This window comes from Miscanthus floridulus, chromosome 14, assembly GCF_019320115.1.
Source record: "Miscanthus floridulus cultivar M001 chromosome 14, ASM1932011v1, whole genome shotgun sequence".
Classification (NCBI taxonomy): domain Eukaryota; kingdom Viridiplantae; phylum Streptophyta; class Magnoliopsida; order Poales; family Poaceae; genus Miscanthus; species Miscanthus floridulus.
This window is the reverse complement of record NC_089593.1, coordinates 71927551-71941899: the sequence shown is the minus strand read 5'-3', so window position 1 is coordinate 71941899 and position 14349 is coordinate 71927551. Positions and strand designations below refer to the sequence as shown.

The 14349-nt window shown below is 41.8% G+C and overlaps 2 protein-coding genes across 2 annotated transcripts; one reads left to right on the top strand and one right to left on the bottom strand.

Moving 5' to 3' along the window:
* The first annotated feature begins 3166 nt into the window (after positions 1-3166).
* On the top strand, positions 3167-7751 carry LOC136505690 (heparanase-like protein 1). Its single transcript, XM_066500841.1, has 10 exons — positions 3167-3681; positions 4444-4667; positions 4749-4785; positions 5547-5730; positions 5938-6086; positions 6185-6415; positions 6505-6694; positions 6779-6904; positions 6988-7087; positions 7286-7751. Exons 2-10 carry the CDS (start codon positions 4455-4457, stop codon positions 7676-7678), a joined length of 1623 nt encoding a protein of 540 aa, XP_066356938.1. The 5' UTR covers positions 3167-3681; positions 4444-4454; the 3' UTR covers positions 7679-7751.
* A 431-nt stretch (positions 7752-8182) lies between these two features.
* On the bottom strand, positions 8183-13012 carry LOC136505691 (probable galacturonosyltransferase 13). Its single transcript, XM_066500842.1, has 6 exons — positions 12149-13012; positions 11446-11504; positions 11203-11358; positions 9871-10458; positions 9163-9465; positions 8183-8871 (listed from the first exon to the last, which is right to left on the bottom strand). The coding sequence occupies exons 1-6, from the start codon at positions 12357-12359 to the stop codon at positions 8581-8583; spliced, it is 1608 nt and encodes a 535-aa protein (XP_066356939.1). The 5' UTR covers positions 12360-13012; the 3' UTR covers positions 8183-8580.
* Between the last annotated feature and the right edge of the window lie 1337 nt (positions 13013-14349).

The following is a 14349-nucleotide window of genomic DNA, read 5'->3' as shown; positions in this document are numbered from 1 at the left end:
TGCTAACCTTCTGTTAACGTTTCCTATGTTTTTTTTTCATTTTTACCGCATTTTGACTTTAAAACTACACACTTACACACTGCATATGCCGTCAGATTTGTCCATATGCTACTCCTGCTGATATTTCCACTCTCGCAGTAGCAAAAGTAATATATCATATGTTACATATGCTCAATTTAAGTTTCAAGACTGTTTTGATCTTTCTTGCTGGCTTGACTGGACCGTTGACCATGGAGAGGCCGGGTCCAAGCCAGATGGAAAAGTTGACCTGCTCAAAGCCATCAATCAAGGAGCTAAAAACCTCTGTGAATGGGCTCTTGGAGCAGAGGTAGTAGAAAGAGAAGACCGGCCCAGGACCATACTTGCACTGTTTGTACAGACAAAATGGAATTCAGAGTCCACATATTTTTTATTTTATATGAATAATTAATAAAATAAAATAAAATCAGAGTCAACATTTCAAGGAAGAATGAGGCAGCTGGTCAGAGAAGGTCAACACGTAATTAAGCAGGTTATGATTTGGAATTTGCCAATTTGGAGTTGCTGATTGAACGAGTCCGGCCGGCACACAATAATGGGCGAAAGAGAATTGGTGGCATTCGAAATTCCAAGTGGATCTTCCAAGCGAGTATGGTGTCGTGCACGAAATACTTGTGTTCAAGTTACCTTGTCGTTTTGGACACGAATAAAGTCTCAATGTCGCTCGTAACAATTCACAGAGAATATTGCTTGCAATATTTGTATTGGAAAATTGAAAATGATAATACGTAATATTTCCTAGAGAAAATTTTCACTGTTTTTTTCAAAAAAACAACTGGCAAGAAATATGTCGGACTCGAACATATATTAGCATGTATTAATAGAGAAGAAAAAACTTATAAGAAGGAAAAAAACAAATAAAAGAATGAACCACCCGTACAAAAGAAACGACAACAAGCAAACAACATACTTTCTTCACTCTATTAGTGGCTACGCCAACATAATGGATGATGTTTTTGCAAAACAAATGGATTCTATAAATATTATGAATCATTAGTCTTGGTTAAAATTATTTTTTTATCACGCCGATGTTTAATACTACTCCCTCTGTCTAAAAATAGTTAACTTTCTGAAAAATTCAGATTAAAATTGCTGCGAAAAAGACGCATAAAACTATCATCTTCTTTTCTTTTCCCGTAGCTTTCATATTAGAAGATAATGTTCCATGTTTTTGTAGTAGAATGTTATTTCTTATAGATAAATTTAATCTTAAAAAGTTATTTATTTTGGGATGTAAGGAGTATGGTTCTGAACTTCTGATATTGATTCTAAGATATGGGCGGCGCAGTTTTGGCTTTGCATTTATTAATTTTATGAATGTACTAAGATCCGAAGTCAACATTCGAGGAATCAGCAGCTAGCCACCCCACCCAGCCAGAGTGTTCCATTTCCAACACGGAACCAGCCAAAATTTGGAGCAGTTGACTCATCCAAAATTCCAGAGTGGATTAGATTAGCATACATATCCTATCATTTGTGTAAGAGGCAAATGAAGCATGCATATGACGTGCTTTTGGATTGAAGTGGATAGATGGTGTGGTAATGCACGCTTTCGGGGAAAAAAAGTGGATAGATGGATGAGCATGCCATACGTGGCATGGTAGCCATTTGGAGCATCTTCCTACGGGCTACAGCCACTGCGCATGTACCAAGCGAGAAAGAATCAATCATATGCAGCGTGTGAGAGATCAGCATTGATGAAGACCATCATGATTAAGAACATAATATGTCTACGGAATGCAATGCATCATGTGACATCAGATCAGAATGACAATGAAGGCGATAATGGTTTAGAAATAAGAACATGTTTGTGCAAAGGGCATTTTGGTCATCCGGAAACTGACCACCACCAGCCAAACATCTCTGCTAGGACTGCAAGTCTGGAACTGTTGTTATTAGAATTATGTGAAGATAATCAAATCAAACAATTTAGCATATCCCTTTTTTGTTTCAGCTAACCAATGCTGACAGAATTCGGGATCGCATAGACACAATGGCCATTTAGTTCACGTGCACATCATGGTCTGACTGACGTGAGAGGTCTGCTGGAATGGATGATGGGATCAGATCATCAGATGCAAGCTGCAACCAAGGGAAAGCTGCAGCTGGAGGTATCTCTCCCATTCCTGCTTTTCACCAAAGCTGCAAGTTGCACGCTGAGGAAAGTGGATAGAAAGCACATCCCCGGGCTTTGCATCTTGCGTCGACAAGAGGGTGATGCGGATTCGGTCGATCTTTGACTTCCATGGACGCCCCCTCATCTTCACCATTTCAGAATCAAACGTGAGACTTTGACTTCCGACTTGCATCATTGCAGCAGCAAGCAGACATCCCTATCCCCATCCCGGAAACCTCCCAACCCTTGCTCAGCCATGGATCCGGATGACAATTGTCACTTCCCGCTGTTGGAGAGCATGCTTATCTTGGTTGTAAGCAAACAATCAAAAGAAAAGAAGAAAGAAAGGCCCGTTCGGGTGCTCTTAAACCCTTGATCCGCTTTTTATTTTATCCGGAACAATGTTTTCCTTTTACAAATTCCTCCAGATTCATCCAGATTTCTTCAAACGAACGGGGCCAAAGAATTCTATGAATAATACTTGCTTGCCGAATGCAGATAACAGTACCATGGCCATGTTGCCTGGTGCCTCCTGGGGCCCACATCTCTGCCACTAACCCCCATACGGCTGCCACCATTGACCAGCTCTCCGCAGTCCGATGAGATGTTGCATATCAAGAAATGGCCTGTTCTTATCCGGTTAAAATCTAAGGATTTTTCTCTCTCAGTAAAACAGTTTCAATCGGCTTATCAGCTGACTTTAATACCAGCCGAACAGACCCGATTAGAAAAGTCCAATGCAGCTGCATAGAATTGACCCACTAGTCACAACTCCAGCAAAGTTCTTTTACGAGTTCCATAATACCATGACCAGTAGTCTCCGAATTTCAAGAGAGCAAGTCGAACATTAGGATTCTGCGATTCTGGAACCTGGATCCCATCTCTGCACCCAACACCATTTCAGGGTCTGGAATCACGATAATAGTTTTTTCCCCTAATCCAGACTGGCCTACAGACACGATTGTTTAATCCCCGCTCTGTTGCCTTCAGATTCTGGTGAGGAGTCCTCTACCCACAAACCAAACGCACAGTCTCCCTGAAAAGAACAACGCAGCTGTGACTTTTCAGGACATGAGTGATGCGAACAAAACCATCGCTGTTTCGTAGTAAATCCCACTACTTGCTGTACTTAATTAGGAGCTGCGTAGCTTTCTCTCGGCGAGGGAGGGAGGGAAGGAGTAGCTTGGAAGGGAGAGAGTAGATACAGACCACAGTACAAAGCGAAGCGGCAACCACCGCCGAGATTTCCTCAGGAACCTGCAGCCTCTTCTTCCCCGCACCTCTCCACTCTTTATCCACTAGCGCGAGCTGCGCGCGATCATAAAAAGCCACCCCCCGCGTCTGATTCCAGCTGACGGGGACCTCGGGTTGCGGCGAAAGACTCGAGCTTTTCTTGATTTGCCCTGCCGCCTGCCGCCTGCCGCCTGCATTGGGAGTTTGGGACGAGAGGAGGTCCTGTTCTTGGACGTTCTGGGGAGCACCTGAGCCGGCTCGCGGGCGTTCTTGGGCTCCTTGCGGTTGTTAAGGTAATGATGATGGCCTTTTCTCCGGCTCTCTTAGATTTCAGCTGTATTCACTCGGTTCAGTAGATAAAATCTGCAGCGGGTTGCCGCCGGCGTAGGGTGTTTGGATGTAGCGCGGCTGCGCTGTTTCAGTTCATGGTTCGATGTTGTCCAGTTGGTTGTTGGGAAGGGAGAGAGTTTTGTGTGATTCCATGGACCAATTGGGGTGCTCTTAGAGGATTCAGTTTCCTTCTATGCGAGTCTCGTTCGATTTGGATGACAAGGTGCAGGTTTCTTTCCCATCTCAGAGAGCAAAGTACAATGTCACGGGGCCTTCGCTGGCAATTCGAGAGAATCATTTTGTGGTTCTGAGTGCTTTTGCTTCTCTATCCTACTGATGAAATTCCTCCTTTCTCAGAGAAAAAGGAAAGATGTTTTTCTCTACATGAAGACATAGATGAGCTTATCTTGATCCTATGTTAAAATGTAGATATTTCAAGGTGACTTAGTGCCATAGGGCGAATCATAGCTTCATGATTGAGACATCAACAAAGTGGTCTACTTAAATAGTTCAATAAAGAAAGCTGAACAGTTCCACGTACTAAATTCTGACCTCTTAAAAGAAGAACAGATAATATGACAAAGTTGAAACGGCAGGAGTCACTTTCAGCTTTTGCTAATGGAGTAGAAATTAGACCTTTCCCTACCAACTATTTCCCATATTTATAATAAGTCCTAGCCATTCTAATTGTGAAGTGTCTTTTTGGTTGATGCCACCATTTGCAGGTTCTGGAAGCATGAGGTTATGGTCTCTCTTTCTCTTGCCTCTGCTCTGTCTGCCTGCGCGGGTTCGATCAGAGGATTACTCGGATGTAACCGTCATTGTTCGAGGCTCTGAGACGATTGCTTCGACCAGTGACGAGTTTGTTTGCGCCACCATTGATTGGTGGCCTCCAGAGAAGTGTAACTACGACCAGTGTCCATGGGGAAGGGCTTCTGTCTTAAATTTGGTTAGTTCCCAAGACAACCGTTTTATCATGTGGTTGGTACTAGCGAAAACTAATTTTTGGTCCTTTTGTGAATTTTCCCAGGACTTGACTAATCCTTTGTTGGCTAAAGCTATCCAAGGTGAGGCCCTGTTTGGTTTCCAGGTGACTTAGGGCCTGTTTGGTTCGCCTAGTAGCTACTAAATTTAGCAGCTTTTAGTCACTTTAGTAACTTTTCAACCAAACATTATGACTAAAAGCTACTAAAAGAGCTTTAGTCATCTCTAGTAACTCTGGAGTTACTAAAAGTGACTAAACCGTTTAGTAGTTACTAAAGTTTAGTAGCTCGAACCAAACACCCCCTTATTAAGTCAGGTGACTGAAAACCAGTGACTTATAAGTCATGCCTGTTTGGTTGTAGATGACTTATAAGCTCATGCCTGTTAAGTGAAAGGTGTGGGCCCCACGCGGAAAAGAGTGGCTTATAAGTTTTAAGCAGGGGTGAACCAGCTTATTTCTTATAAGTAGGGGTGACTTATAAGTTGGTGGTGTTTGGCAAAATCAGTCACTTATTTCACTTTTTAACTTATAAGTAGGTGACTTATTTGGAACCAAACCGGCCCTGAATATCTTTAACTACTTAATTGAGTGATTCTAAAACATTCAATGGTGAACTCACATATGGAGATCATTTCTTACACTACCTAAATTTAGAAGGCAAAACATTGGTAGAGTATACCCTAACATCTAATGTATGATTGATGTATTGCTAAAATGTACCGTTCGGTAGTCTATGCCATGTTTATTTACCAAGCCACAAAAAAATACTATTCTTTTCCATAATATGATGACTCAGCATATTTCCATCATGAATTTATTCCTTTTCCACTCTTGTTCTTGTAGCCTTTAGTCCACTACGAATCAGAGTTGGAGGCTCTTTACAAGATCAAGTGTTATATGGCACACCAAATTTAGGAACATCATGCAACCCATTTACAAAGGTTTCAAGTGGCCTTTTTGGGTTTTCTCAAGGATGCATAACCTTGGAAAGATGGGATGGTATTAATGATCTGTTCCTGAATACTGGGTGAGTCCTTCCTTCTATAATTGTTTATTTATCGCTCTCTGCATTTTCTTGAAGAGGTTTACTATAGTATGGATTGTCGAATGTACCACATGTTGTAACTTATTCTTTCCATAAACCTACATCAAGGATATCCATATTCTGTTCCTTTGAAATAGCATGTTATTTCGCATATCTGTTTCCTAATTCTACATTATTTTCTCCCTTCAGTGCAGTTGTTACATTTGGTCTCAACGCACTTCAAGGACGACAGCAGACAAGAAAAGGTGTTTGGGGTGGTCCCTGGAATTCTAGCAATGCTCGAGAATTCATTGAATACACTGTTTCAAAGAACTATCCTATAGATTCATGGGAATTTGGTAATGCAATGTTATAAAATTCTTGTTTAATGCTCTTGGAGTTGGGGATGTATTATATTCACGTAATGCTTATATAAGATGCTGTGTTCGTGTCATAGGTAATGAACTGAGTGGAAGTGGAGTTGGTGCGAGTGTGTCAGCTGAACAATATGGAAAAGACCTAGTTGAACTTCAAACCATCATCAACGAGTTGTACGGAGATTCGAGCAAACCACTGGTTGTAGCCCCAGGAGGATTTTATGACCAAAAATGGTTTGCTCAGCTTCTTGATGTCTCCGGGCCAAATGTTCTCAATGCAATGACTCATCATATTTACAATCTTGGTGCTGGTGAGTCCTTCCAGATATTATTTTGGCTAATTTTTGTTTTATGTCTTACATCGAGGGGACATAATTGTGCTAATTTCAATGTTGATTAGGTAATGATCCACAAGTTCCAAACAGAATTTTGAACCCACGGTATCTGAGCCGGACCTCCGATACATTCAGAAGTCTCCAACTCACCATACAACGCCATGGACCGTGGTCTGCTCCATGGGTTGGCGAATCTGGTGGTGCATATAATAGTGGCAGCCGACTCGTGTCCAATACTTTTCTCAATAGCTTCTGGTGATCACTTGTCAGATGAAAAAAAATACTCACATCTTTACCATCATTATTTTTTAATCATTCTCACCTCTGTGTTTCCACTAGGTATCTTGATCAGCTGGGTCAGTCAGCAAAGTATGACACCAAGGTTTATTGTAGACAGACGCTGATTGGTGGCAATTACGGTCTTCTTGACACCGACACTTCTGTACCAAACCCAGATTACTACAGGTAAGTGTGTGTACCAAATATGCCGCTACAAACTTGATTTACTACTTCCATATGCATTGGACTGAACCATATTATCTGTTCAGTGCCTTGCTGTGGCATCGGCTCATGGGGACGCGTGTTCTTTCCATAGATATCAGTGGTTCTTCGTACTTGCGTGCCTATGTGCATTGTGCAAAGCAAAAGGTACAAGTCTACCCTAAGATGTCTTGTTAGAAACACAATGTTGATTACTCAATGATTGCTTACACAAGCTTAACTAATTGAAACAAATATTGAAATCTTAGTGCACAACTGCAGTTATGTCAGCCTTTTAGCTGAGCTTTATGGGATTTCAAATTAACAGATGGCTGATTCTTGGCTTTCAAAATATTTTTACTACAGGGTGGTGTTGCTCTTCTCTTGCTGAACCTGCACCGAACCATGGGCTTCATGGTTTCAGTCAGGAACGACCTAAATGTCAATCTCGCAGAAGGGCGAGGGATCAGAAGAGACAATGCCTTTGTCCATGGCCTGAAAAGAACGGTTTCTTGGGTCGGGAGCAAAGCCTCCGATGGCTTTTCTAAGAGGGAGGAGTACCATCTCTCAGCGAAAGATGGGAACCCTTTTGCCCGGACCATGCTGCTGAATGGAGTTCCTCTTGAGCTCACTGAAGATGGTGACATCCCTCCATTGTATCCAGTGGAAGTTTCAGTTAACTCACCAATCTATGTTGCCCCTCTGACCATTGCGTTTGTCGTCTTCCCTGACTTTGAGGCTGAAGCTTGTGGCCGATGATCATCTGTAGTTTTGAGATAAAATATCACGAGGTTTTCTGATTATATATATAATAGAGATCTCTGAAGAACAAGGTCACTGTAAAGATGTGTTCGTTTTCTGATTTGTGCCCCAATTGGGCCATCTACATTTTCCCAACGAATATAGTCTCTAGGTGATGTCATACTGAATTACTGATGTTGTTGTACTTTGTACAGTTCAACATCTCAGAAAAGAAATGTTCAGCATCAATCAAATTCCAGTGGAAACTGTGCCATCGAACTTGCTGATGTGCGAGTGAATTGCATTCTGTTCACAGCTGTATTGATCTTTCCAATGACTAAAATTAGTTAAATCCGTGCTTTTCTTCTGTAAAAAAATAAATGTTGATTCAAATGGAATTCACACAAACAGAAGGTTAGTCTTTTGGGCTTTTCTTCTGTAAAAAAAATGCTGATTCAAATGGAATTCACAAATACAGATGGTTAGTCTTTTGGGATGATCAGACTTCAGAGAACCGAAGAATAAGTAACAAGTATACAAGGTTTGCTTTGCATAATCAAAATCCATGCTTTTCACATGGTGAACTGTGTATACTCTTCATCAATTACAATAATGATGGGACTACCATCAATTCAACTTATATATTGCTCCATCAAATACAAAAGAACCATCCTAAACAATATCGTAATTTCATGAGCTATGATACAAATGGAATAAATTAAAGGAAAGGGGTCCTAGATTAAATGGAAAAAAATAACATTTCCTTTCTGTTCATTGAATATTCTCCATCAGCGCATGTAACCATGTGAGGGGATCACTGAGCTCCCCGGTTACCCTTCATAAACTCTCTGCTGTTGATCTCCAAAATAACGAATTTAATTTCACTTAATCTATGCTTTTATTTATATTTTCATGACAATCTACAACTGAGGCTCCATTATATGACAGTTTCTTATGAATTCATTTGAGTAGTTCACATATTTTGTCCAAAATGGCTGAAGATGTTTAAAACCAATCTCCAGCCACGGTTTACTTTGTCCGTTATAATGTATAACAGCTGCTTGTTCAACACTACTGATATCTGTCTTTTCCTGATAACCCAAGCCTAACAGATGCCATGATGGATCAATTGGGTGAACATGGCCTTTAAATGCTATAAGGCCTGGTGGTAATGTTCCAAGCCTCCAAAGTGTGAAGTTTGAATTCAGGTTCTGCATGCAGAGGAACAAGAATGGAAGCTCATCAATTCGTACTTTCAAATGTAACAATAAAGGTTTGACTGCAGATAGTTTCAATAATCAACTAAACTGGGAAGTAATGCTGATAAAATTTCTCTCACATGCTTTTTCGATCATTTTAAGCAAATCAGAAGGCATGTATTGATTTTTTTTCTTTATTCGGTGTCTTTTGGAACTATGCTACAAGTAAAAGACAATTATGTTCGTATATATCTGTTCACTCATTATACTATAAAATGGCCATAAAATGATATCTATTCTTACCTCCTTGACCCAATGATGGTATTTATCTTTGATTGTTGTCTTCCTCCATGCATTCAGGTCAAAAATATTCATACCATATGCCCAAGCACACTCTGAAGGGTCGAAGTTTTTTGCAATGAGGGGATGAGAAAAGTTGAAATAATTCCTGAACCTCTTAGACATCACCCAACTGTCTCCACCTCTGCAAGTCTCAACAGCACCATTAACCTTCCCAGCTAGATCGATATCCCAAAGTGGTGATAAGTCATGCTGGACAACGACATCATCGTCAAGAAATACGACCTTGTTGAGGCTTGGGAACAACTGCGTCCACAGATTACATATTAAATCAGTGGAACTTTCAGCAAAAAAAGGATGTAGGCCAACAAATATAATTGCATTTTGAACAAGTTTGTACCATATACAAATTTTGTATATATAGACTATATGCAGAGAAAGCTCCAGATATCTCAAGAAAAGGGCAGCATCAGTTCTTGATCCCAGAAGGACCAGCAAACTAGAACAGGTCCACAGTGGGTAATTCAACAGAGTAAAAGACTAAAATACTTTCAATTCTTTCGCATTTTTTATTGTTTCAAACCATCCTTCTATCAATTAGCATGATTACTTGTTCATCAAATATATCAGAGCCGACAAAAACTGTAATTGGACTTCCTGCACTCTTAAGTAAGAAACAGTAAAATAATATTCAGAAGAAATTTATAATACCTCAGGCAAGTATATTCGAATATGATTGAGCACATTAGTATATGTTGGACTTCCTGCCTGCAGCTTGGCTGCAAAAACCCTTGGGCTATCACTAGCACTGGTTCTTGGATGGTGAATTCCATGGTAACGATCTCTGGCAGTGCGCTGAGTTTCTATAGCTTCAAGTACAGGAACATTTTCTTTTGTTAACCAATCAAATTGGTGAACACCTTTCACCTCAACAATAGCAGGACTGAGAGAATTTAAAGCAAACCATGAATGCATGGCAGGATAGGTCTTTTTGTCAGTAATAACATGGAAAACTATCCTCTCAGGTTTCAGTGATGATCTAACAGTTGATCTGACGACAACTGAGGCTGCAAGGATGTTATCTGATGCTAAAACAAAATGGTAATAGGAGTTGTCCGAAAGACAAGGCACCAACTCTGGGGGTGGTAGTTGTTTCCTTGCAAGGGCATTTGAGGAGTATTCATCTGTTAAACGTAATGAAAGGCAATAAAGGCCTTTAGGAATAGCAATTGCAGCATAGTGCTTGTTCAACTGCTCCGATAACCTTGATGACCTCAATTCCTTATCCATGCTCTCCATCTGCATGGCATAATGTGGAAAATCAGAATAAGAACAGCAACTTGCTAATAAGAACAAAGTAGAGAAAGTTGTATCGGTATCATCATGACACACTAGGTGATATTAAAATTTTAGGTTGTCAACCACTCACACTAAGTGCATTGGCTTTGTAGGACGCTGTGCAAGTAAAATAAAATAGTTAACAATTTCTATGGCATACTGATCTGCTGTAAAATAACTTAAGATTTAGAGTCAGGTAGATGGAGGCTAGCAATCATTCTTTACTCCAAAATTGAGTCCTAATGTAGAATCCTGATTACATCGTTTGATCAAGACTAGTTATTAATCATCAGATCTGGAAATACTTGGGACATGGTTCAATTAGGGTGAAAGGGTGTAAATTTGTGGGACACTGAAACCATATGCATTGTTACCTGAAAAGAGATCCTTTTATAGAACACATGTTCCTAGACTACCCTTTGGACAATATGCAAGTGTATAAAATATTTTCACTAGTGTTGAACTGTTGATAGTACATCAAAATGCCAATAAATAATTTCACAGCAAAGCATGGGTGATATACTTGTTAGATTGTAAAAAAAAAGGGACATTCAGTGTCTATGACAAAATCTGATTGTACATGACCAAACAACATTAACTAAGAACTGACTCAAGCTAACGGTTTACTGCCAAAAGTCTAATGTTTGCATAGCAAGTACTGCCAATGTTTAAATGAAGTGGGGGTACTGAAATAAGCTAGCTTACCGTAGCCTTCAGCTTAAAAGCAAATGACCTTAAATCATAATCATTATTCTTCATGTCCCAGATAAATTCATCAAAAGTTTCTGGAACCTTCAAATCAAGAGGTGCTTCCTCAGAATTTACTTCATCAAGCATCACATACAAATCCCTCACAAGCCTCTGCACATTAGAATACAAGTTCAAATAAATAAAGCAAATCCTCAAAATGGAAGAAAGTAACAGATTAAATAGAGGACATATAAGTACCATGGAACCATCATTTCCCCTACCAAGAAGGCGTGGACCTAAACGTCTTCCCAGACAATCTGAAAATAGCAGCTGGTGATTAGTAACAAGTGACCAGGAGTATAATACATTTTATAAACAGAATTCATCATTGAACAATGCTGTGTTGTAACAAATAACCAAATAATGAGAACCCACCCTAAGCTGAGCTGCATATAGCCTCAAACCAGCAACAACCTAATATGGCACATAAGCAGTCACCGTTCTCTAGAGTAACCTTTTACATACATATGCCAAAATAAGCGGTTTTGGGATGCTTGAGCCCAAGATGGCACCTTGGTGGTTGCTCAGCACATAAGCATGTATGTGACCAAACTGCTCCACGGGGCACTAGAGCAGCACAAGGCACGCTAATCATGACCAATTCAGTTACATGTGCACAACGTAACAAGAAATCTGGTTAAGAACGCCAAGTTTAGCCTCATTTCTGTTATCCACCGACCGAATCAGGCATCTCGTGCTACCACATGCAAATGGAGCATCACTAGTCAAGCAATGCACTATCTAAACTGTTTCAGTACTGACAACATTTCAGGAATGGAAGTAGCAGCTCGCGGCGGCCAATTCAGTAACGGGCTATCATTTGGAGAATGGAATTGAAAGTAGCTATATGCATGGTTACAAGACAGAAACAGCAGCTGTAACTACTGCCTGGCGCACGTACCTAGTGAGGAGCACTTGTTGAAGCCCTCGAGCGTCATGACGGCGGTGAGTATGAAGACGAAGGGCAGGAGGAAGGCGAGGATGAGGACGGTGTGGAAGACGGTGCGGTAGGAGAAGTGTCGCGCGGCGACCTTGAGCCTCATCAAGTCTAGCAGGCCATGGCTAGTTGAGATGGTGATGCTCCTCATGCTCGGCGACAGCCGGATCTGCATCCTCGCTCCTGGCCGCCGCCCACGACGGCCGCTGCTCCCTCTCCTGCTCCCGAGAACCACACGAGCATCGGGAGCCGCGGCGGCAGGCGAGGGCGGTCAGAGGGGGCATGCCAGCCCGGCGCCGTGGGAGCGGGGGGCGCCGCCGGCCGGATCCGGCATTGGCGCGGGCGAACCGACAGCTCCAAGAAGCGATCTTGATTGCTCCCCGCGCCCTCGTCTCACTTCCCCGGCCTTCCCCTGCCGCGTTCTTGATTTGATTTCTCACTGGTGCCTGGGCGCCGCGAATCACGCGCCCGGATCAAGAAACCTCGGCGGTCGGTCCCGATTCCTCGCCCGATTTCGTCTTCTCCCTCGGGCGGGCAGGGAAGTAAGGAGGAAACGGATCGCACCGGAGGAATGGGAGTAGGAATGGGAATGGGCGGGGGAAGGGTTTGATCTGGGGTTCTCCGCGGTGAGGTTCCGGATTGGGGATTAGGCGGAGAAGTGGGGAGGTGGTGGAGAGGAAGCGACGAGGAAGAAGACGAGGGATTTGACCCGATGAACAGGGCGGCACGGTATGGTACGGCACGGCAGCGAGGCCGAGTGCGGCCAGGTCGGCGCGGGGTCGGAGCCCCGTCCCGCGTGGTGTGGTTGGGTCAAACACCGGGCTCAGACCCAACGGCCTGTTGGTTCCGGGAAGACGATGAATCACTCCGCAGCACGATGCCATCCCATGGACTTTTCAGTTTTCACCGTCTACTATGGAAGTTTTTGGAAATCCTACTCTCTATTTAGGGGCGCGTTTAGTTGCTGCCGGAGTTGGCGCCGCCGGATGGACTGTAGCACTGCAGCGCACTGTAGCATTTCGTTTGTATTTGGTAATAATTGTCCAATTGTTGACTAATTAGGCTCAAAACGTTCGTCTCGTAAAGTACAACCAAACTGTGCAATTAGTTTTTAATTTCGTCAATATTTAATACTCCATGCATGTACCGCAAGTTTGATGTAACGGAGAATCTTCTTTTTGCATAGTGCCAAAGTTGGGAATTTTGGTGAACTAAACAAGGGCTAGGAAACTTTAGCGACACAACTTATAATTTAAAAATATACAAAGATATTCTATCAATAGACTTCTGGTATGGACTCAGACCAAAAGGACCAAATCCCCCTACAGTGCTAGGAACATGCTTTGGATCTAGCTATACTGTGGGGGCATTCGGGTCCACCGAGTGTAATTTGGGCATTGTAAATAGTGCTCTACTGAAATAAAAGTAGACATAATGTTTCTTTACTAGCAACAACTTTGCTGCTTTACTTTGTTCGCAAAAAAAAAAACTTTGCTGCTTTACTTGCATTCACACTACGTAGTGCACAAGACCTCGATCTAGGACAACAATGGTTAACCTTCTGCGATGCCACTTACCATGTGAAGTTAACCGAAGCCAGGTAATGACATGCCACGATAGGACGACATTAAGAGTAGTATGGTAGGATAGACATGTGAAGAAGTGTGGGTCCTTGTATCAAGTTCATAGCGAATAGAGAGTTGAACTCTCTGTTGAGAGTTGATTTCCAATACTAGTGCCAGTGTGAAGGTCTACTTATAAGAGTGTGATTGTATGGTCCACAAAAGAAGTGGCATCATACAAGTTTGGTTCACTTCCCAAGAATACGATGAGTAGCTCAAGGCACCGATTTCTCAACACAATGTAACTAAACATCCTGATTGTTTTACAATTATGGTTCTTTGTAGTTTTATTCGTCTAACTAGTTGATATCTGCATTGGTAGTTCAGCAACTAGCCATATGCCCTGACATGGCTGCTAAAGAGGGAAACTCCTTTGCACAGTGCTTGCAGTACAACTTCATAGGTCCATCTGAAGGCTGATTTTCTGAAATGAAATGTCATTGTATAAGTAAAATAGTAATATATAATAACATAACAAATCTATAAGATGTGATTAACAGTAAAATAACAAGTAGTGCAAAACTTTTCTTACTTCTACAGTTG

Coding starts and splice junctions, on each gene's coding strand:
- LOC136505690 (XM_066500841.1), top strand. CDS start 4,455: ATGAGGTTATGGTCTCTCTTTCTCTTGCCTCTGCTCTGTCTGCCTGCG. Junction 5,731..5,937: donor GATCTGTTCCTGAATACTGG/GTGAGTCCTTCC, acceptor TTCTCCCTTCAG/TGCAGTTGTTACATTTGGTC. Junction 6,905..6,987: donor CCAAACCCAGATTACTACAG/GTAAGTGTGTGT, acceptor TTATCTGTTCAG/TGCCTTGCTGTGGCATCGGC.
- LOC136505691 (XM_066500842.1), bottom strand. CDS start 12,359: ATGCAGATCCGGCTGTCGCCGAGCATGAGGAGCATCACCATCTCAACT. Junction 10,459..11,202: donor CTTTTAAGCTGAAGGCTACG/GTAAGCTAGCTT, acceptor TATGCCATGCAG/ATGGAGAGCATGGATAAGGA. Junction 8,872..9,162: donor ACCATCATTGGGTCAAGGAG/GTAAGAATAGAT, acceptor CTCTGCATGCAG/AACCTGAATTCAAACTTCAC.